The sequence below is a fragment of the Cricetulus griseus genome, chromosome 3 (assembly GCF_003668045.3).
Source record: "Cricetulus griseus strain 17A/GY chromosome 3, alternate assembly CriGri-PICRH-1.0, whole genome shotgun sequence".
Lineage (NCBI taxonomy): Eukaryota > Metazoa > Chordata > Mammalia > Rodentia > Cricetidae > Cricetulus > Cricetulus griseus.
In genome coordinates, this window is record NC_048596.1 from 75,030,884 (window position 1) to 75,055,006 (window position 24,123).

Genomic DNA, 24,123 nt, shown 5'->3' on the forward strand with positions numbered 1-24,123 from the left:
GGCAGCAGGGCTGGCCTGCTTCACTTGCAACTCACAACCCAGCATTAAGGATCCAAAACATCAAGGTGCTCCTTCCTCTGCCAGGGCTGAGGAAGCAAGGTCAGAGATAAGAAGCAGGCAGCAGAAGAGACAAGTCAGCAGTCAGCAGTCAGGAGAGATCACCGAGCAGTTGTGAGGACTGGAGTTTGGATTCCCACACTATGAAACATAGAGGACCTCCTGAGCAAAGGCACAGTGGATTGTGGTGGAGAGGTGTTAGTATCCTCCAGCTCTGAGGGGGCAGAGACAGGAGGGTGTCTAGCACTTGCTGTGTTCCAGCCTAGCTGAGAAAATGCAAGTCCCAGATTCATTTAAAGAGACTCTGCCTCAAAGGGACAGGCCAAAGGGATAGAAGAGTAGACCTCTGGTAGAATATTATTTTCAGGTGTGTGACTTTTGTTTATGCTGTACTTGATTAACTTTTGAAGCTGTGACTCTTTGCTTGTCTAAAATACCTGATGGTTTAATAAAGATATACAGAATTAAGAAAGATAAAAGCCCAGAGGGAAGAGGTAGATGGATTAATTTAAGATAAGAAAAGCAGGCTAAAAACAAGCCAAGCTAAGGCCAGGCACTCATAACTAAGAATAAGCCTCCATGTATGATTTACTTGGAAGCTGGGTAACGGGTTCCTCAAAAAAGAGCAAAAAGCCAAAAGAATAAAAAACATTTAACACCTCCAAAGCCACAGAGAAACCCTATCTCGAAAAACCAAAAAACCAAAACAACACAAAAACATTTACCATTATCTAGAGCCGATGCCTTCTTCTGGCCTCTGCTCACATGCACTCTTCTCCCCCCCCCAAATAAAATGAATACATATGTAGAAATGTGAGAATGAAGAGCCTGGAAACCTCCAGACTGAGAAACCCTCAACCCCTCCATCAACCCCAACAATGAGAAACACTACAAATTCATCACCTCTGTGCCAGGCACGGCAGGAACCTCCACAGACAATGGCTACCTTCTGAGGCAGGAATCCTTATCGACCATCCTCTAGATGAAAAATCAGACACCAAGAGGATGGGTGGTATAACCAGGGAGCAGCAAGCACTAACCTCATCATAGCCGCATCACCTGCCACCAGGAGCACCTTGCTGAAGAAGGGCACTGTTCACAGACCACCTGTGACACACCACACACATGCCTTTCCAACAGCCTCAAGATGCTGTGACTATAATAAAGGCAAAGTTCAGTGAGGTCCATTACCAGCTCCAAAACACACACCAAAGGAACAGCCCAAAGCCTATTCTCTTCCATTCCCAGGAGCCACAAGTTCAAACACCCTGAAAAGCCAGGTGGGGAGAGAAGTATGGTAGTAGAAACAGTACATAAGCCAAATGATGACATGACTTCTGCTCTGCCAAGGTGCTGGGACCCTGAGGGTGGTATCAGTGGCCTCTCATGGCTCAGGGTCTGTGTGCAAAGGAGTTCCAGTCAATCACATTGCCCAATACAGGGAGAACAGATGCAAGGAGGGGAGAAGAAGGGTGGATCGCTGTTATTTCTGAGCACTGCCCTGAACGCAACAGGCTTTTCAACTCCATCCCACACAGGCCAGGTCACAGAACAGGATCTGTCTTGGCATCCCAGAGGTTGTCCCCACTCTCCCAGTTGTTCTGGGCATCAAGTCTCCAGGGCAGACAGCTGTGCAGTGTGGGCTGGAGGCCCCTCCTCCAAGCTGGCCCAGCTCACTAGCCCTAGGACTATGCACACACCACTCCCAGCCTGGCCAGCTTTCCACTCAGACAGCTGTCCCTATTGTTAGGCACTGAGTGACCCCTGACTGCTGCAGTGCAGAAGGGCAATTATAGCAGAGCAGCTTTGGGAGGCAAGGGGAAATTAGCCCTGATTAAGTCTTGTGAAGTGGGGAGCCACAGGAGAGATGGGAGGGATGCTAATTAATCTTAGGCCAAGTCTTTTAAATTGGACAGACTCTGGGGCCAGCCATTAAGTCACAGTCTAAGACACAAATATGGCTCGTGATAATAGGAAGCACTCCAAACAAGCAGAAGAGCTGTGTGGAGTGAGGCAGGCAAGAAAGGCCTCATTAACAAGAAATTAACATTCATGGCTGGGGACAGACACAAGCGCCCAGGCTGGTGCCCTGTAGGCCTGCTCTTCAGACCCCAGCTAACGCAGGCACAACTGTTTCCAATATGCACAGGTATGAAGACCAAAGAGTCCACAGCAACAGGCCCATTCCATACCCCAACCCTGCTTCTTCCCTTAGGGGTTATGTGACCCAGGACAAGTACTTTTGGCTTCCTGGGCCTCAATTTCTACAGCAGCACCATGAGGACAAACATCAACCAATTGGGTTGCTGTGAAGACATGCTAGGTAGCAAGTACATGAAAACTTTTACTGCAGTCTACTGTAGAACACAATGCCCAATTTCCCCCATACCCAGATTAATAATGATAATGAGCCCCTACCTAAGCCTCCCAATCTATGTTGTACATGGTCCTTGAGGCCATCTGGATGTGCAAAAGGTACAACAGGAGCTAAAAGCCCATGATTCAACCTCAGTACACACATAGCATATAGTGACACTTGGGTATATTAGGCAGCTCCATACAAAGTCAGAACCATCCCCTAGGGAAGCTAGCAAGGGACCATAGCAAGGTTTAGTTGGGAAAGAATATAGAACTCAGAGCCAAAGATCTGGTCCTATGTCATGATTCTGGCACTTCTTAGCTATAACCTTGGGCAGGTCACTGAGTTTTTCTAAGCACCTGTCTCCTCTGTATCCTATAAGAGTGGACAACATGAAAAGCCAGGCTCTGAGTATGCTGTGCAAAACAGAGAGATTGTGTATAACTGAGGCAGAACTGAGACTCAGGGGCAGGACTCAGAAATGCAGACTATGCCTCAGCAACATCAGCAGCCACCTAAAAGCCCACCTCAGTTCACCGGGCAGGGCTCTGTCCTGATTGATTGCTTTATCTCTGGCCATGCCTGGCACATAGTAGGTATTCAATAAAAAGCAAGTGGATAAATGAGCCCTCAAGAATGAGCCTGATTCTGCTCTTACTACACTTCCCTGTGGGATCTGGAGGTCCCAGGCGGATGGAGGAACCTGCAGCAGGGCAGGTACCCCAAAAGCCACTCCATGCAGACAGGGTGTTCGACAGCCACCAAGCCCATAGGGGCTTAAACACTCAGGAGGGCCACTTGACCATCCTAATCAAGTGCAGAGCCATGCTCCTGGCTCTGCCCCTACTTCCAGACCTGGTGCCATCCTCGGCGCTGGACCTTCCCTGGTGCTGTCCTCGAGGTGCGTCTTAAGACTTCTTCGGCTTCTCTGAACAGGGTTCTTCGTCCATAATCTGCACCAGAGACAGAGAAGGGGCAGGTGAGACATGGAAGACAAGTTCACACTGTTGGCTGTTCTGAAGCCTACATCTGCAATCCAGTCCAGCTGCCCAAGGTCATACATACAAGACATGAGTCGTCCTATTGAAGCAAGCTGCAAGCAAGCCAATGCCCAGCAGGAAGGAAGTGTGAGAGTCACAGAATGCCCATTCCATAAAATGACAGGTCTAATATCCTATTAGGTAGCTCTGCAGACACAAAGAGCAATCACCAAAATATAGACGTCAGTTGTAGTTCCTACAGCAGGCCGCCATGTGTAAAAGGGGCGAATGGAAACATATTTGAGGAATGAATGAATATATTGCTGGGGTCCCAAGTTCAGAAAATCCCATTTTCTGTAATTGTACCAAATTAGCAGCATGCCCAAAATAAGAGCTAGAAGAGCCATGGCATTCCTTCTTAGCCACAGGGACTATGAAGCTCCTGATAAACTATGTGTTTAAAATACTGCAGTGGCTCTCTTAGGGGACTATTTGGCGATATCACTTTCTCTTCTTGTCCCTTTGTTGTTGTTTTTATTTTTTCAGGATACAATGGCTTGGAAGCTTCCCATACCTCTAAAGCAATGAATTATAATAATACAGAAAGATCGAGTAGATTCCTCAGAGTAACACAGCCAACCTGAAGCCTCGTCCCATCTGTTCAACCATTCTATTCATTCAATACCAAATCATTTTCCAGTTTGCCCACAGGGTAGACTAGGTGGGTAACTTTTCCATCACACTCACAGGCTCTTGGAGGACACATGAAATCCCTTTAATGCATGAAGGGGATGGATTAACTAAATGTAAAAATGAACAGTGGAGTTGAATTTCATAGGTGTTAGGTATTAAAGCTAATATGTGCATATTAGGTATTACTTAAAATAGCCCTTAGGTAACATAAAAACTAGAAATTTCTTGCTCTAGCTGCCTTTGGTATTGGATGTGGAGGCCACATCTAGTATGAAAAGGAGTAAAAAGGGATTTAAGCTTGGAGTAGTTGCTGAGCACATGTAAGGTCCTAGGCTCCATCCCTAGCACCTTCAATAGTGTTTATCTCATTTGCTTTTGGGCTGTCTTTCTGGACAGGTGGATACAGTTAATGCATTTGCTGGTGAGCTCACACAAATAGGATGTTCCCAAAGTCTCTAACTTGTCCCTTTAATTAATTCTCTTTTGCAGTGTTTTGTTTATGCCAGGCCGGTGCTCTAACATTGAACTACATCCCATCCCTTAATTTTCAACTAAAAACACTGCTGCCTGGCCTGGGAAAGTATGCACTCACCTTGTGACCCCTCGGCTTGTGAGGCACTTCTGGAAAAGTCTGCATGCACAGTTTTTCGTGGGGAGGTCTTCGGCTCTGAATTGGCCCCATTGACATAGACAGAGAAACCTTGCTCCAAGTGCTCCAGTCTCAGCTGCAGGGGATCCTTGGCTTTCAAATGCTTTAACAGCCTGGAAAAAAAAATATTGCCTGCCTGGATCCCTGCATTGTCTGACCTCCATGTCCCCAAAGCAAGCAGTGAACTACTTTGGCAATGTGATGACAATGTCTCTGTGATGCTTTGAATGAGAATGGCCCCCATATGCTCCTATGTTTGGATACTTATGCCTCAATTGGTAGAACAGTTTGGGAAGGATTAGGGAGCATGGCCTTGTTGGAAGAAGTGTGTAGCTAGGGGCAGACTATAAAGTTTCAAAAGACTCCCAACATACCCAGTGTGCTACTTCTCTGCTTCATGTATGTGGGTCAGGATGTGAGCTCTCAGCTGCTGCTCCAGTGCAGTGTCCACCTGCCTGCTGCCATGCTCCCCACCATGCTGGCAAAAGGATTCTTACAGCTTTGAAACTCTAAATTAAACACTTTCTTTCATGAATTGCCTTGTTCATGGTGTTTTACTACAGTGTTAAAAAAGTAATTAAAACCGAAGCTGGTATCTGGGAATGGGTTATTGCTGTGAAAGGCCTGATCATGCTGGGTTTTTTGTTGTTGTTGTTGTTTGTTTGTTTGTTTTGACAAATGTAGACGATTTGGGAACTTCAAAGTAGGAAAGCAGTTGAACATTTGTAAGCAGAGTTTAATGGGCTGTTCTAGTAGAAGCTTGGAAGACACTAGTGCTGTGTGGGCTCAGTTCAGTTTCAGAGGGGAACAGCATTAGCAATTGAACTAGAGGCCATTCTTGGCAAAGAATGAGGCGGCTTTCTGCCCTTGTCCTAAGAATCTGCCTGAGGCTACACTGAAAAAATTTTGGACTAATTTTGTTGTCAGAGGAGATTTCAAGACAGCTTGATTTTGATTCTGTCACATGGTTACTAGTGATCACTCTTATGCAGCAATGAAAAAGAGCAAGCAGGGCAAAAAAGAAATACAAAATGATGCTGGGCGGTGGTGGCACATGCCTTTAATCCCAGCACTCGGGAGGCAGAGGTAGGTGAATCTCTGTGAGTTCGAGGCCAGCCTGGTCTTCAAAGAGAGTTCCAGGACAGGCTCCAAACCTACAGAGAAACCCTGTCTCAGAAAAGAGAGAGAGAGAGAGAGAGAGAGATACAAAATGTATAGTTTGAGAGTAAAAGAGCCCCAAGAAATTTAATGTGGGAGTCAAGGCATTTGCTGAAGTAGATGAGGAGAGGATTGGTGGAAAATGGAATACAGGAAGTGCTTCCTGAGGGCAGGACCCCACCTAGTTAACCTTGCAATTTCTAAAAGGAAAAGGTCCAAGGGATTTCCTCCACAAAGGAAAGCTTATACAAATGTGATTTAAGGAGGTGCCAGGATCCATCCCAAGCAGGCAGCAGAATTTGGTGGTGTCAACCACATGGTTCTAGCTTTAGAGTCATGAAGATACCAGAGAAAAGATGTTGTGATCTCTTCCTCTGTGTTTAAAGAGAGCTGCCAAGACAATGCATGAGGCAGGGGAGTCCCTGAATAGAGACCCAGAAAGGCCACTGTGTGAAGCTATGAAAATGAAGCCTGATTGCTTTGGAGATCCCAGAATGGTGAAGATGCCAGAGCTGTTGGGATGTCTACCAGGGGAAGCTGAACACAGTGGAACCAGTTCAAAGAAAGAAGTGTGTTTCAGTCAGCAAAGCTGGAAGGGTGATGCCATCTAAGCCCTCTGACATCATATGTGGAGTTACAGGATTTAGAGTTCCTTCCTGGATTTCAGCCTTGCTTTTGATTTCAGCCTTGCTTTGGTCCAGTATTTCCTCACTATGCCTCTATTCCTCTTTTTTGGAATCATAATGTATATTCTGTGCCATTTGTGTGTAGGAAGCATATAACCTGCTTTTTGATTTTATAAGGGGTTAGAATTAACAAATTGCCTTGAGTCTTAAAAGAGACTTTTTGGACTTGTTTTGCTTTGTGTTTTTCCGAACAGGGTTTCTCTGTGCATCCCTGACTGTCCTGGAACTCACTATGTAGATCAGGCTGGCTTCTGGGATCTGCCTGCCTCTGCCTCCTGAGAGCTAGAAATTAAGGTGTACCTGACTTTTGTTGTTATTTTGTTTTCAAGACAGTGTTTCACTGTTTTACAACCCTGGTTGTACCGGAAATCGATTTGTAGACCATGCTGGCCTCAGACTCAAAGAGATCCTCCTGCCTGAGTGCTGGGATTAAAGGTGTGTGCCACCACTGCCTGATGACTTTTTGGACTTCTAAACTGTGTTTATACTGTGAAAGACTATGGGGACTTTTGAAACTGAACTAAATACATTTGACAATGTGATATGTTTATGAGGCTATGGGGACCAAGGAATGGAATGTGGTGGTTTGAATAAGAATGACCTCCAAGCCCCCATAGGCTTGCATGTTTGAATACTTGGTCCCCAGTTAGTAGAGTGTTTGAGAAGGATTGGGAGGTGTGGCCTTATTGAAGGAGGTGTGTCACTGAGGATGGGCTTTTGTGTTTCAAAAGATTCCTACCATTCCTAGTGTGCTTCTCTGTTTCATGTTTGTAGACCAGGATGTTAGCTCTCAGCTGCCACTCCAGTACCATGCCTACCTGCCTGCTATCATGCTCCCTGCCATGAAGATCATGGACTCTTGTCCCTCTAAAACTGTAAACACAATTAAATGCTTTCTTTTATAAGTTGCCTTGGTCATGGTTTTATCACATCAACTTAAATGTAACTATGACAGTCCGTAACTCATTGCTGACATGACATTGTCACGGTGTACAGTGTCTTTGTTAGCTACTCCAGAGCCAGATTCTCAGTCTTTACAAACATCTTTATACATCATGGTAATTCGAGTCTCAAGTCAACAAACAGGCTTCCCCTTTAGTGATTAAGTACCTAGCAAGTTGGTAAAATTTTTAAATGATTATTTTATGTGTATGGGTATTTTGCCTATATGTATGTCAGAAGAGAGTGTAGGGTCCCCTAAAACTGGAGTTACAGAGGGCTTTGAGCCTCTACAGGGGTGCCAGGAATTGAACCCAGATCTTCTGGATGACCAGCCAGTGTTCGTAACTGTTGATCCATCTCCTCAGCCCCCAACTTAACAAAGTTTCAGAGGCAAACTGAAGGAACCAGCCCCCCCATTTAGGCAGCCATGACAGTAACACATGCTCGCTATGACCTTGTCTTAGTCACTAGAGGTTAGGTGCCTGCCTCGTGACAAGGAACCAATCAGAAGTTAGCTGGTGTCGCTATGCTTTACGACCCTGGGTGTACTTTACGGATAAGCGCACAGCAATGACGCACAGAGCATAGCAACCACCCTGGGAGGGCCTATGGGCCATAACAACCAGTTGACCAATCAACACAGGGCAAGCCCTCCAAGCCTGGAGGCACACCAATCGTGAGCCTGTGCATACCCCTAGACACTCCCCTTATACTGCCCTACAAGATCTCTTGGCAGCCAGTTCAAACTGTCTTTTGTAGCCAACCACCATGGTGGGTGGACAAAAGACCCGAGCTAACATGGGGTTAGCTCGTTAAATTACAATAAAGCCTCATGCAGTTTGCAGCAAGCTCTCGAATCTGCCTGGTGATTGGGGTGACCTCGGTCGTGGCCTGGGATCCCGGATACCTGAATTTTCCGGGGGTCTAACAAAACAATATTAGCAATTGAACTAGAGACCATTCTTGTGATATTTTGGCAAAGAATGAGGCTGCTTTCTGCCCTTGTCCTAAGAATCTGCCTTAGGCTACACTGATAGGTTGGAGTAATAATAACCATCACATATTGGTGGGCACTGTACGACAAACTGGACTCTCAACATAGACAGTAGATTCAGGTCATGCTCCTGGAAGCCACCATAAATAAAGAACTACCCTGTGCTGACCCTTAGCTCCTAGCAGAGAAAAGGATAAGGTTCCTGCCAGCTCGGGCCACAGTCAATCATCTCCTTGTGTTCATGTTTAAAGATATCTTCCTAGCAGACATGGTGATTGTGCCTGTAATACCCTCACTGGGAGCAGGAGGGTTGTAATGAGGTTGAGGCCAGCCTCGGCTAAAATATGAGGCCCTGCCTCAAAAAGAAACTAACAATAAAAGTAAAGACACCTGGTTGGGGATGGGTCAGCTGGTACAGTGCTTGCCTTCCAAGCATGAAGACCTAAGTTTGATCCCCAGACTCTGGCACAGGCCTTTAATCCCAGTACTCAGGGGCAGAGGCATGCCTGTGAATTCCAGGCCAGCCAAGCCACAACATAGTGAAATCTTGTCTCAAAAGACAGAGCAACAGAGCCAGGCATGGTAATCCAGTGCTGAGGAGGAGGGGACAAGCCTCTGCAGGGGCTCATTGCCTAGCCGGTCTAGCCAATCAGCATCCTCCAGGGTAGAAAGGGGCTTTGTCTCAAAAACAAAGTGGATGGTACCCAATGAACAAAAGCAGAGGTTATCCTCTAGACTCCACACACATACATGGGTGCGAACACACACACACACACACACACACACACACACACACACACAAAAAAAAAAAAAAAAAAATCTGGAGCAATCTGAAACAGCAAAAACACCAAGAAAACCACAGAACTGCAAACCAAAGTGCTTAATGTCCCTCAATAGCCAGATAGGAAAGACAATGAGAAGACCAAACCTAACAAAGATTGTCAAGCAACTAAGACACTTTGCTGCCCTTGTAGATCTGAGAGTGGTGACAATTGCGAAGGAATGCTGAGAAACATGTTCCAGTGAGCTGCCAATCACAGACACAGAACACAGGAACAAACACCAACTGAGAAAGACATTAATCTTCATGATTACTTAATTACCCCACTCCATAGATAAGGAAAATGAGACACAGAGAGGGTAAGTAACCATCCCAAGGTCACCTAGTTGCTATGTGGCAGGGCTGAGATGCAAACTTGGGGTACTTTAACTCCAAAGTCATCTCTAAAACAGACATGTCACTTCTGGAGCCTGTGAGACAGTATGGCAACTGGAAAAATCAGACACTGCTGACAACTTACAGCCCCTAACACAGACAAGGCTGCATGTTTGATCTCTTCCCAGAAAGCACATTCCAGCCATTCCCAAGCATTAACTCTGGGCATGAAAAAGGTTAGTATGAGACCAACAAATCCTGAACACAAGCTAGCACCTGATGCTGGGAGTGGAGGTTGGGACATTATGCTGCACCAGTCACAGGAAAGACCCCCAGGAACATACTTGTGGTCTCCTCAAAGGTCGGGGTGGGTGGCATGCAGTGAAATGCTCTCCCATCAAGCATAAGGGCCTGAGCTCAAGAACCCAGATCTAAAAAGAAGCCAGGTGTGGTGGTATACACTTGACATACCAATACCATAGCCCCAGACCAAGGTGGACAGCCCCTAGGGAATGACACCTGAGGTTGACCTCTGGCTTCCATATGTACACACACATGTGCACATATATACAAACATACACTCACACAAAATGGTAAATGGGAGGGAGGGGTATCTTTGTATAAAGATGCCATGATGAAATCAATTACATTGCATACTAAAAGTTAACCAAAACAGAACAGTATGTATATAGTGAGTGCAAAAATTAGAAGGAAAAAAAAACTGGGTTTGTGGGCCTTGAGTAGATGATAAATATAAAAATGACATCAGTCATGGAGGAAGGTGGTGGCATTATGGGTGCCTTCTTTGTTTACTTTTCAGCTGTTTTTTCGGCAGCTGACATATCCATCTTTTCAACAAAGATGGCAGGAACACTGATTACAGACTGCTTATCTCTTGCCAGCCTTGGAAGCCTGCAATGTGCCTGATTGTTGGGCAACAACATAGAACAGAAGGAAAATACAAGTCTCTAAGTGATGAGCTACAAGCAGGGATCAGCACACTCCTGGGAGCACAGAGCTCAAGAGTGCTAGGAGGAGTCAGCAGGCCAGGAAACTGACCTGACAGGTGAAGAGCATGCCCCAACTTCCCTCCAGAGACTGCTCTGGGTGTCAGCATCATGGTTAAAACATTGTCCCACAGCCCATGTGGGCCCCTACTTAAGCAGGATGATTTATGAGAATGTGGATATATGAAACTAATAAATTAGGAGATAATTACTCAGACTGTGAAAAGAATGGGTAAAGAAACTCCCCTGCTGCAAATGAATGCAGTGACATTCAGGTGGCACCACAGAAAGATGCTTTCTTAAAATGGAGAGCTATTTTGCATAAAGCTGTCCAGAGTGTAGGGTCCCAAACTATCCACAGCTGAGCCTGCGCACTGCTGCCCTGTCATGGCAAACCCCACCTACAGTCTACTTTGGGGAAGAGTAGGGCCTGGCTTGGACTCCCTTTCCACCCCACCCCCAACCACCTACTACTCAGTCTTGCACTGGTGGGGTGCTCCAGCTCTTGACCACTCCAGAAACTGGATTATGGAGTTACTCCCATCCAAGCCACATGAAATGAAGAGGGAGAGGTACTGTTCCTGAAGGAACTCTCAGAATCTGTATTTGGAAGGTGAGGAGAGCTGCTGGGCAGAGGAAGGAGACAGGTGAGTTGCCTATAGCCCAACCCTCTCCCTGGATGAGCTCCCTGGTGGTGGCAAGATGAGCCTGAAGTCATATGATTGTACCAGAAGGGGAGACTTGTCCTGTGCTGCAGGCCGAGCTGGGAGGGCCAGGGAGGAGGCTCAAGAGATATGGCAGCTTTGCCTTGTGCTAGCACCTTCTTAGTGATTCTGGCCACTCAGTCTCACTGGCGATGTAATCACACCTGAGCAGAGCTGAGCACCATCAAGCGTCATGATCAAAGGGCTGAGCGATGAGAACTGACTGGGAAGATGAGGCTCATGTCGATAGAGCTGGCAGTAAAGGGGCTGCAGTGTGGGGAGTGGAAGGGGGATGTGCATTTTCACCAGATCCATGAGTCTGGCAACTGTGCCATTTGGTCCTTGAGAACGGTGGTTGAGGAAAACATCCAGGAGAACATGGTCTCAAGGGAGATGGACCCGCTGCCCCAGGAGGAGATTCAAGCAGGATGGATTCTGATGACATAAGTTAAGCACCTGGAACTAGCTCTGCCTGAAGTCAAGTGCCATGGTGGTGGTGGAACCCAGGGGCCGTGTGCATGCTAGGTGAGTGAACTGCTACTCAGCAGTGCCCCAGTCACCATGATTGAGTATTTTACTCCATAAGTCAGTACTTTCCTAGTTAATAACCCCATTTAAGCCTGGTTTGTTTTTTTTTTTTCCTTTAAAACCAAACTAATTAGCTGCTATCCAATAACTGGGGCTGGTAAGATGGCTCAACTGGCAAAGGTGCTTGCTGCCAAACTGAAGACCTAAGTTCAAGTCTTCAAAGCCACAAGTAAAAGGAGAGCTTTCCATATGTTTTGACTTCCACATTTTCCTTACGATGTATATGCCTCCCACAAATAGATAATTTTAAAATTAAAACTACCAAAACAAAATGAAAACATTAACACAGTCTGTCTTTTTCATACAATAGTTCCTTTCCTAGGTGATTGGAAAGCACTCCCAAATACAAAGCTCATGTCAACAAGCATCCTAGGAGCAGATATATCCTGTGCAGATCTCTGCTGATAGTACCACCTTTAAGGGGCTCAGCACCCAGCTAAGTAGCCTGGGATTCACTCCCGAGGGCCAAGTCAGTCCTCAGCCTCTACCATCATGCTTGGCACACAAGTAGGCCTCCAAGTAACCCACAACTTTGTCCCACCAAGTCCTTTCTTAGTATAGTTGGGGCCACTGGCAGCCCTGGCAGGTTTCTCCACTTTTGATCATTATGAAAATGTCAAAACAAAAAACCTGTAATTAAAGTGTAATCCAGTCCCACCACTTCACTGCTCACTACACTGGGACCACTTTGTGTCTGTCAAATGGGTGCAATCGCTCCATCTGCCTGTTGGGTTGGCTTGCAGATAAGCTGTTGGGCTATGACACCTAGCATGTGGCTGGTACTTTATAAAAGTTGCCTTGAAGCCAGCCTGACCACTAGTCAAAACACTCCCTTCTTCACAAGTCCCTGGTGGGGGTTTCCTTTCCAACTTCTTCTCATTTCCTGCATCCAGTGATACCCACCCCACCCCATTTACAGCAACTCAATTGCAATATACTTTAATTGTCACCATGCTGCGACCTCATCTGTGAAATTCCCATCTATGCTGCCAGCCGGCACCTCTGTGATAGCACTTATTGATCCCCCATTAGTGAGAAACAATCTGCTCATAAGGAGCTAAGAAACTCTCTCCCCAGATGAGCGCCTGAGATGATTAAACCGTCACCCAGGTGCTCAGTGGCAACATCCAGCCTGCCAGAGACTGAATAAAAACATCAAACCCCCTGGCATAAATGTCAGGATAAACACCCATGGGGGTCTAATCAGCAGGAGCTATCTGCTGTTCTCACTTGAGCTGCCTGCCCGTGGGAGGCTGGGAAAGTTCTGCTAAGTGGTTGGGCACAGGGGGCACCACTTAGCACTTCTGACACTGCCAACTCACTGGGTGTATCTGGAAATGAGAGTGAGTCTTGTCACAGTCTTTGTACCCCAGGATGGCCCTGAACTCACTATGTAGCCAAGGATGACTTTGAGCATCAGATCATTCTGCCTCTACCTCCCAAGTGTTAAGGCTACAGCACCACACCCAGATTTATACAGTGCTGGAGACTGAACCCAACGTTTCATATGTGCTAGGCACGGATTCTACTAACTAAGCCACATCCTCAGCCCAGAGACAGGGATCTTAATGAAATTCTATAATGGATAGAGATGCTACATGATAATGCATGAGGTTATCCCATATACCCACCCCCCACACACACTATCACCAGGGCTCCCAAAACCAACAGGTATCCAGACATCCAGACAAGGGTTGAACAGGATTTGAGCTGACAACCTTTTGAAACATTTACCTGAAAGACAAGTCTACTCCAATAACACAGACCCTCCCATAATTCAAATTCCTACCTTTTCTGGGTCTTCTCATGCCTGGTAGTGGTTCTTCAGAATTCTGTTTGGCTTGTGGTTTGACTTGAATTCATTACCAGTACTATAAAATACAAATCTAAAACCCCCAGTTTCTCTGCCAACATGGAGGCTCTCTGCCCCTCCTCCACCCGTGTTTCTACAAACATGCATGGCAGTGCTACACAGTGTGGACAGGAAAGTTACAGGTATCCCCCATCCCAGCTCCTTAGCACCGGGCAACTCCTAAGCTCTAAGTTGGCATATCCAGCTCATAGGAAGATTCAGGTCTGAATACAAACCACAATGAACCAAAAATGAACTTGCCTGACCTGGCAAAGGAACAGAGGCCTTTGGATCACACCTTGACCTTGCTATGACCTTGACCACTACACATTGTAGTGGTGTGAGCTGCAAGGATGCCCACCCTAACTTTAGATGACACCTAAGCAACTTCAGACACAAAGTAAACTGACTTTACCTTTCCACAAACTCAGCTTTCCAGGGCACGTTGATGCCCACGAGATGCAGATTACCATTTCCATGTGACTTGCAGGGTCTGTTACACCTCTGCCCCCACCTCTCAACCATGAGATAAGAGGTTTGCTATGGGTCAATCCAAAGATGCAACTGAAGCACTGGATGTGGGGTGGGGGCTGAGGGAAGGTGTGGAGCTGCAAGTGTAGGTAATAATCTCAGCCTCCACATGGAGGGGGACTCTGTACCCCATTCCTGTGTCCTGTGTGCTATTAATAAATCGAAATCAATTTTTATTTGGTTAATAACAAGGGCTGCCGTCAGGCGGCTTGCTCTTACCGGTTTCTCTGTTGAAGCAATATTAAATACTCATCATGTTTCTCATCAAAGTCTGTCACCATGTCCTTAGTATAACCCTGAAAGGAAGAAACAGAGCAGTGTGAGAGGGAAATGCAGGGACTGAAGCTGGGTGCTGTACAGAGCCTGCAGGAGGCCAGCTGAGCTGGGAGGCCGACCTTGACAAAAGCCCAGCTCCCCTTGGTGCATCACTCTGGCGACCCAGAGCTCCAGGGATTGTGTGGGAGCCCAATGGGCTCCAAGTACATACAGCTTTACCAATCTGTGAAAGAGGGTTGGTTCCCCAGCCTCCTTCACCACCCTCCCAACATGCCCTATGAAGTCCAGGACTCTGACAAGATTTGGCATCTTCCAGAACACCCAGAGCTACATAATGAGATGCTGTCTAAAAAATAAAACAAAGTAAAACAAAAATCAAACTTGGCACCTAAGGTGTTTCCTCAACACACACTACTCAGCCATTTCAGTCATCACCAGATCACCCCAAACTGGTGAAAAGGGACCTCAAATTTTCCTCTCACTGTAAGAGAAATCACCAATAATCAGAAACATGGTTGCTACAGATCTTTCTCTGGCAACAGGGCCCAGTGTTGCCTTCTGGGAGCCTCTCAGCTATGTCTTTTAATCAGTGGCTCCCTTAGGTGCCTGTGGCAGTTCTTTTGGGCCCCCTGTCACACTGCCTTGGCTTGGATGCACAATAACCATGTGTTTTGTTTGGCCGCAGGGAGTCACAGTTTGCGGGGAACAAGACAGGTCACCTTGGGACTTTGCCAATATGACAAGGAAAGAGATGTTCTTTCCTTTGGGGGCTCAGGTCTGTCTGAGAAAGCCTGAGAGTAACAGTGGCAAAGACAGCAGAGTCAAGTGATGGAGAGAAACAGATTCCTAACACTCACTCTGAGTCCCTGGACCAACCCATGCCCAATGGAGTATCTGGACAATTCATTTGTCAGTTCATGTGTTGCCTTGAAGCTTCATACAACATTCTGTCCTCTTAGTCCAAATGGCTTTTAAGCATTGTGCCATATAACCTATTGGAACTCAGTCTACTACAATCCAATCGTTTGGTTTTGTGTTTTTGTGTATTTGCCTCAAAATAAAGCCTCAGCTGACTTTGAACTTGTGATTCTCTTGCCTCAGCCTCCTAAGTAGTGGGATTACAGGTGTGTGCCACCTTGCTTGGCTTAGGCGATTTATTACAATATTGTGGAGGGATTATTAATGTATGCTATACATACAAATAGCAATATATATATATATATATATATATATATATGGAGAGAGAGAGAGAGAGAGAGAGAGAGAGAGAGAGAGAGAAAGAGAGAGAGAGAGAGAGAGAGGTGGCAGACAGATGCTTAGCATCCATAACTGAGGGCAAAAGAGGAAGGTTGTCTAGAGAAAGCCCAAGCAAATAAATGTATGTATGTATGTATGTATGTATGTATGTATGTATGTATGTATGTATGTGTATGCATATGTGGGTTTGGGGGACTTGAAAATCACTTCATAGTCCAGGCTCTTTTGTGCATTTTCCAACTTAAGGTATTTCCAGCTTACAGCATGCTTGTTGGGATGTAACACTGGGTAAGTAGAGGAGCACCTGTACACTCTCTCCTGCTTCCATGTTTCCTGGATTCCCAGGCAGGGGCACTCACTGCTTCCTCTCTGTCCTCCCTTGGCTCTTCCTTGGCATCCACAGGCTGAGGACTCCTTCCTATACAGCTCTCTGCCTAGGCCTTCTCTACCCAGCCTTCCTCCTTCACCTTCAGCTGTGGATGTTAAACAACTGTTTGCTTCCCTCTCCATCTTCACTTGTCCCCAGTTACCAAGCAATGGGGCCCTTGGGATAGAAAACACTGACAGCCACTCTCAGACCAGTGCTAATGGGCTAATCTTCCTTTCTCCATGTCCTGCAAACCCCAGATTGTTGCCATCCGCTCATCCCTTCCCCTGTCACCCACAGTTTTCCTTTTATCCAGAAAGCCTTATTTCTCCCAGCTTTCTGACTCTCAAGTGCTGGTGTGTACACCCGTCATCTTGGGACTGTGAGATTCTCTCAGGACGGAGGGGAGGCCCTGTGGGCAACCCTAACCAGCTCCCAGTTGATCCCCATGGACTACATTTAAACTAGCAGACCCTACACTAGGCAGAAACTCTATTGCCAAGTCATGTTTCCAGGGTCTCAAACCCAAGTGTCACTTGAGTCTCACTCTAGTTAACCTGGCTGCCCAGCCAGTGAGCAATAGTACAAAGGGCAGTATTATGAAATTAGAAGAAAATTTAAAAACTGGAAGATCTCTCTGGCTTCCTAAACTGCCTCAAGAGGTTCCTCATGTCCCTGGGACTGAGCCTGGCTCCTCTCAGCATGCAGCAAAGCACAGGAGAGACCTCTGCACTGAGAGAAAGCCTTGTAGCATCCTGACTCTGGGGAGAAATTACTACAGTCAGCCTCTCTTTTGGTCTCTATAGCCATTCTTGCAGTAATTATTACCACCCTATTTAAGAGACAAGGAAATTTGTATCACACATATTCCAAAACACCACTGACTCTATAGCAATTTATGTAACCATTTTTAAATATTTAAAGAGATTGTTGATACATTACAGTATTGAATGAAACATTCCGTGACAATTTTAGAAAAAAATCCAGACTTCAAAGAGATATTAATGTATTTCAGGATACAAGGGCTTTTACCTCAGACAAACCCTTTCCAGAATGTATCTGTTCTCTTCTGCCATGAGGCAGATGCCACACAAGAGACATAGACCAAGGTCACCCAGCCAACTTCCCTTCTTCCAGACCCTGCTTCTCAAATGCTGGTCACCTGGGGATTGTGGCAACAGGGTGGCTCTTATTTGGGAGGGCCCGGAGGCCCTGTCATACTGGAACAAGCAAGACCCTCTAGTTGCTCAGCTTTCTCCCAAACCATTCAGCAGACCCTGGTCTGCAAGTCTGACTGTCTCTGAGCCTGGGCCTTGGAGTCCAGGCCTGGCTCCAAAGCACAATACTGTCTCCAGAACAGAGTTTGCTATGGTTCCAATGTGGTCTGTCCCTTCCAAACTTTTACTGGAATTTGCTTCCCACAGCAATGGTAGTGAGGGGATAGGCTTATGAAGTGTATAGTCCACAAGAGCTCCATCTTGTGGAAGGATTAGTGATTAGCATCACTCAAGCAATGGGCTAGTAAAGGGAGCAGTGAATGAGTTCCTTTGAGATGGGGTCACTGTTGTGAGACTGGACTGTTACAGAACCAGGAGGGCCCATCTATTTGATTCTAACTCCACAAGCTCACTTGCTCGCCCTTCCACCTTCCATCATGTTATGGTGCTCCTTGCCTGAAGTTGCTGCTATGTCCTGGACATCCTAGCCTTCAGGACCCAGAGCCACAAAAGCTCCTTTTCTTTATAAGTTACCCAGTCTCAGGTATTCTGTTAGAGAAACAGAAGGCAGACAAGTTAGATGCATACTTCTTATTTCCTTATTTATAAAGTGAAGGGGTGAATACATAAGCCAGCAACAATTGAATGAAATTCCTAGAAAGGGTCAAGTTTATCTCTCTATTTCCCACCAACATTTGCTGGCTGCTTGCTATGGGGATGGCACCCTACATACACTTTAGGGGTTTAAATTTATTATTGTGTTTGTGTGCATGGTGTGTGTGTGTGTGTGTGTGTGTGTGTATGTAGGCCATACATGCCACAGCACATGCATTGAGGCCAAAGGACAACTATATAGTTGATTCTCTCCATCTACCTTTACATGGGCTTTGAGGGTTGAACTCAGGTCTCCAGGCTTGTGAGGCAAGAGCTTTTTACCCACTAAGCCATTTTGCCAGCTCCATAACCAAGGTTTAATGGAAACCCAGCCTGTGGATACACTGATAATGACTTGCCACACAGCGGCTACATGGCACAGGCTCCATTCACAGCATGTACCATATGAACCATGTGAATGGTACCCCTTGCCCGTGTGCCACAGGGGTATTGCACTGCAGCCATTCAACAGCCATACACCAGTCAGATCCCTGCAGGGGCTTCTGGGAACATCCACACAAGTGATACACAAGGGACTCTTCAGGGAAGAGTCCACAACCTGTACTGGCTCTGAAGGCACCTGGAGCCGGAAAGGGAGACACATAATCATTATATGATGTACAAATGCAGCGGCAAAGGGGACCAGAAGGGCCTCAGAGGGTGTGGCCAGGCCCTAGTTCTTAAGGAATCTTCAAAGCCCCACTCCTTCTCTCGCATCCCCTCTAATCTGTCAGGCTGAAACAATGGCATACAGTAGGTGCCCTCTATCCATGGGGATAAGTTCCCACATACCAGTGGCTTCTTGAAACCAGAGCAGTCCTGGACGTGATGTACAGAACTTGGAATATGCTGCCTCCTAGCCTCATTGGCAACACTGCAGCTCTACCACTTTGGGTAGCTTTCATTTTTATTAATAAAAGACAGAACATGACATCCTTCTCTTCTTCCCTCCCTTTTTCCCCCTCCTTCCCTCTTTCTCTCCCTTTTTCTCTTCTTCCCCTATCTCTCTTCTATCCTTTCATCTCTCCCTCCTTTTCTTTTTGTGAGATGGGATCTTGCTCTATAGCCCATGACAGAACTTTCTCTGTGACCCACACTGTCCTTGAATTTGCAATCCTCTTACCTCTGCCTCTGACTGCTGTTATTCCAGGCATGTGCCACCATGCCCAGCTATACTCTTTTCTTTACTCAAGCCAGTTTGGACTGTGTGAATATAACTTAGACCTGAGTTCTAAACAGTATGGCAGAAGAACTAATGGTTTTCCAAAGCCTGTGCCATGTTGGAGGGTTCAGAGATGCATTCAGTAAAGGATTAAGCAATACTTTAATGAATGCTTTTTGGTTCAGTTTACTTTGCTTTGGTTTTTTGGTGATGCTGGTAACCAAGCCTAGGGCCTCATACATGCTAAGCAACCACACTGGTACTAAGCCATACACTGAGGTTTATGATAAATGTCCTTCTGTTTTGTTTTGTTTTGTTTGTTTTGTTTCTGGAGATGGTTTCTCTGCGTAGCCCTGGTTGTCCTGAAACTTGCTCTATAGACCAGACTGGCCTCAAACTCAGAGATCCACCTGCCTCTACCTCCCAAATGTTGGGATTAAAGGCATGCACTACCACCACCCAGCTATAATAAATGTTCTTAATGCCCCTATGCTCACGATAAGGATGACTACATGCATCTTATAGTATGCAACTCCTATTCTTCCTTCAAAACCTACCCAGGTCCAACTTCTCTGTTTCCCTGGAGATTCTTTCATCTTCTAGTATTGGGTGCTGAGTTCTCCCTGCATATTACATGATGTCAAAACTCTAAGCCTATGTTTCAACCACATTACTAACCCATTGGCCAGGCTCTTATCCTCAAAACTCCTCTACATCTAATACCCCTGTATCCCAAACAGAAGCCTAACAATGAAAAAGTAAAGCAGCAGCTGAGACTGCCCCCTAGAGGTGGCATGAAACAAAACAACAAAAAGCAAACATGGATTCTCCTGCCCTGAGGCAGACTCCTCAAGGCAAGTAAGGTATTTGACTATCTCAGGCTGCATGCCATTGCCTCCCAGCTATGCACCACTACTACCTGATAACCAGACCTGGAGATTTCATACTTGGGTCAGGGGTTACAGTCTCCACGCAGATCTGGAATTTGGGTTTTCTTTCTAGACTCCATGCCTCAGGATACTGTATTTTTTTATGAAAAAAAAAATTCCCCATAGCCATCTGAGGAATCATTTTCAACCCACATCTAATAGAAAAAAAAAATCACATTTTGTTTTATTCTCAGAAAAGTTCTCTTGTAAAATTGCCACATGGATTATAAATTACCTTCTAGTCTGGCAAAGGCAGAGGTTTTAAAAACCTTCAGTGGGTTTACTTTAAAAGGAATCTTCTGTCAGAGCTGTAAGTAGAAAATATAAGTGCCCCATAAACAGAAGGCAACTGTAGGTATAAATACAGACCTGCTTAAACAGGACCTTCTAGGCAAGACATCCCACTCACACACCAACGCCCTGCGCCCCATGCAGGGTGGAGCTAACTCCCATTCACAAATCCATGCATTCTTCAATAGTCCACAAGAACCTAGTTTGGTCTGGTGTGAATCTAAGGTGTTGGGATAGAACAGCAGGGTTGGGGGCTCACAGATCAGTGAGAGGAGACAGTGAGCAGGAGTGCTGGCAGGCAGGGAGGGTTGTTTCTGCCAGAAGCTCAAGAAGGCCTGTTTGGAGGCTGGAAAGGTGGCTCAGTGGTTAAAAGGGCATACTCTCTTCCAGAGCACCCAAGTTCAGTTCTTTGCATCCATATTAGGCAATTCACAACTACCTGTAACTCCATCCAGCCCCAGGGGATTCCTGTGCCCTCTTCTGGCCCTGAAGGGCACTGCACTTGTGTGCACAAGCCCCTCATACAGACACACATTATAAAATAGAAATAAAAATTTTAAAGTATTTTTTTTTTTTTAGAAGGAAGGCCTCTTTGGTGCTGACCCATAAGCCATGAAGTTGACCTTGAAGGTATTTGGAAAAGGTGGTGGGACCTGCAAATGCTGTGAGACAGGAATATGACAGGGGCCAGTGAGGCAGCAAGTAGGGTAGGTGGCCAGCAGGTGGCCAGACCAGACAGGGCCAAACTCAGGCCTCCATGCGGTTCACAAGGAAGTCCAGGACCTTAAGCTGAGGTGGCCAGAAAGCTGTTCAAGGGATTGACAGACTGGACATATTGGCACCTAGTCCTGAGTTAGTAAGTTCCTGCAGTTGAGACCAAAATTCCCAGCAGTGCTCTAGAGGGAGAGAGGGGGCTCAGCCTTGCACTGTACACAGCCTTTGACTGCCAAGAAGGAGTACTACTTTTGCATCCCTGCACTGGTATTACAGTGAGACTCACTGAATAAAGCTTTTATAGGTCACCTGCTAGAGCATCGTAGTCCTGCTGGAACTGTCCCTGGACCTGATGAGGAAAAAAAGATGACCAAGATGGCAATGTCCTTCTCTAGTCTCCAGTCTTAGTCTCCACCTGCCTGACTGGCACCCCAACACTTCTCCGGGTCAGGGACTCTATGAGAAGACAACCCTAATCACTTCTAACCCAGCAGACAAGGATGTTTGAGCTGGTGTCACCCCGGAGGCCACCACCAGACCTCAAAAACAGGGAGAAATGGGGGAGGACATTCCTATTAACCCTAGCACTGTTCCCTGTGCTTCTCCTGGAACCAGGCTCAGGCTACAGGCTGGAGACAGAGATAAATGCCAGTCACGTGCTGCCAGCTCTCTCCATGGGGCTCATTTCCATCTTCCCACTACATCCCATAAGCCATAATCCTTCTGGCCATTTTTCAAGGAAGTTTGCTCTCTATTGTCCAGACTGATGCCCTTGCTACCTCCCCTACCTAGAACGCCCTCCACAGAGTGTGAGCTTGCTTGATGAGCAGCTCTTCTAGGCTGTTCCCTATGACCCCAGTCTTATGACCCACCCACCCCCATCCTCCCAGGCTGGTGGTTCTCACTATAAATATCTGTTCATTCTCCTGTGGTCTCACCTAATGGATGCCCAAGTCCAAGGGCAAAAATGGTACCCACAGGCTCAGCGCTCTCTCTCTCAGTGTAGGCTGCTGGTTCCTGGCACATACAAGGAACTGACAGAGTATCTGTAGAAAGGAAGGAGGAGGAGGAAGAGGAAAGAGAGGAAGATAAAAATCCCTGTCTTCAGAGAACTATGGTGTAGAAACAGGAACAACTGCTCCCATGCAATGTGGTAGGTGACAGAAGAGAAGTGTCTGTGCCATGCAGCAGCAAGCAGAGTGGAGAGCCTGGCATTGCCTATGGTGGCTGGGTGGGATGCAGGAAGAGCAGGGCACATGAAGGCACATGTGAAGAGATCCTGGGGTCCATCTTGGAGCAGCAATGGAACATGGTCAGAGCACACTATTGGATCACAAGGACGGCCCTCTGACATGGAAACATGCTTGAAGCCTGTGGTCCACCAATGGAGGGTGCCAGTATCTCGCTCACATCTAAAGGAAAGCACCAGGACCTGGGGGACCCAAACTTGATTTATGCTCAAAACTAATCACATTGGTGCCTAAGTTCCAGCTACTCTGGAGGCTGAGGCAGGGGTATTATGAGTTTGAGTTCAGCCTGGGCAATGTAGCAAGATCCCATCTCAAAACAAACTAAGAAGGACTAGAAAAGTGATTTAGTGGTAGAGCAACAGCTTACCATGTGGGAAGCACTGGGTTTGAGCCTTAAAAGCACAAAAATACTAAAAAAAGACAGCACCAGTTTTCATATGAGGTAATACTGATCCAAGTGCATAAACATGGCAGGTCATTCCTTCTCCTCTTTACCCTCCAACCTTCCTGCAGAACTAGGAATTTCCTTTATGGAACTGGTTGTCTGTCAGGGAAGATAGGCAATCTACTTCCAATATATACACACCAATGCATGCATCAATGTGAGCTGATGTTATAAGTTACTTGGAAAGGAGATGTGACTATGCTGGGGAATCCCAGGAGCTTCCTGTTGGTGACAGCTGTAACTGAACAGGTTAGTTGGTATGTGTGCAGGGGAGGGTCTTAACAACAGGGTTTCTCTGTATTGTTTTAACGCCTGTCCTGGAACTTGCTCTGTAGACCACGCTGGCCTCGAACTCACAGAGATCTGTTAGAGTCCTGGAGGAACTCTTCTGACCAAGGCCTAGGAACAGAAATGTTATCAAACTTGGGGGCCTAAAATATTTTGGGATTCCTCCTTGACCTTGGGCTCCTAGGGCAGCCCAAGATACACTACATCAAAGGCCACCCTCCAGTGCATTTCATGGTTAATCCTGATTTAGCCAGGATTTCCCACAATGACTCAAATTCAAATGTCCACTCATAAGTCTCCAAAATGCAGTTAATTCTTCAGGCCATGGTCTACAATTTTTAGTCTGCAATATGGTTGCCATGGAGGTGTGTATTACAAAGCCCCAGTTCCTGGATCTACATTTGATATCTGAGGGTCCAGGCTTATAGGAAGTTAGGACTATGGGCTGTGAAGCCTGGTTTAAAATGGCAGCAAGCTGACAGGAAGAAGCTGGACATGCACATAGAGGAGGGATGGCTGGTGGTTTTGTTATTGGTTTTAATGTGTGTGTGTGTGTGTGTGTGTGTGTGTGTGTGTGTGTGTGTGTGTCCCTGGGTGGGTATGTACATGTGAATGCAGGTACTGGAAGAAGTCAGAGATGTTAGATTCCCTGGAACTGGTGTTATAGGAGGGAAGGAAGGAACTGGGAGAGTCTCCAAAAATGACAGTCGTCTTCAAAGATAGGATCTTAAATGCAGAAGAATCATTCTCCACCTTAGGTTTTTGTTTTGTTTTTAGATAGGGCATCACTATGTAACCTTAGCTGGCCTGGAGCTCTCTATATAGATCAGGCTGGACTTGAACTTACAGAGATCTGCCTGCCTGCCTTTGCCTCAATGAGTGGTGGTGTTTAAGGTATGCATCTACCTTCATTTTGA

The 24,123-nt window shown here is 46.3% G+C and overlaps 1 protein-coding gene across 10 annotated transcripts in view; it reads right to left on the minus strand.

Moving 5' to 3' along the window:
- Nucleotides 1-24,123, minus strand: part of Katnip (katanin interacting protein) — a 176,469-nt gene that overhangs the window by 103,146 nt on the left and 49,200 nt on the right. For all 10 annotated transcript variants that reach the window (XM_027404700.2, XM_027404697.2, XM_027404704.2 and 7 more), the window contains 3 exons: nt 14,576-14,652; nt 4,682-4,851; nt 3,272-3,369 (listed from right to left, as the gene is read on the minus strand). In XM_027404700.2, the coding sequence (XP_027260501.1) occupies nt 3,272-3,369; nt 4,682-4,851; nt 14,576-14,637 (330 nt within the window). In that variant the 5' untranslated portion in view covers nt 14,638-14,652. The remainder of the gene's footprint in view (nt 1-3,271; nt 3,370-4,681; nt 4,852-14,575; nt 14,653-24,123) is intronic.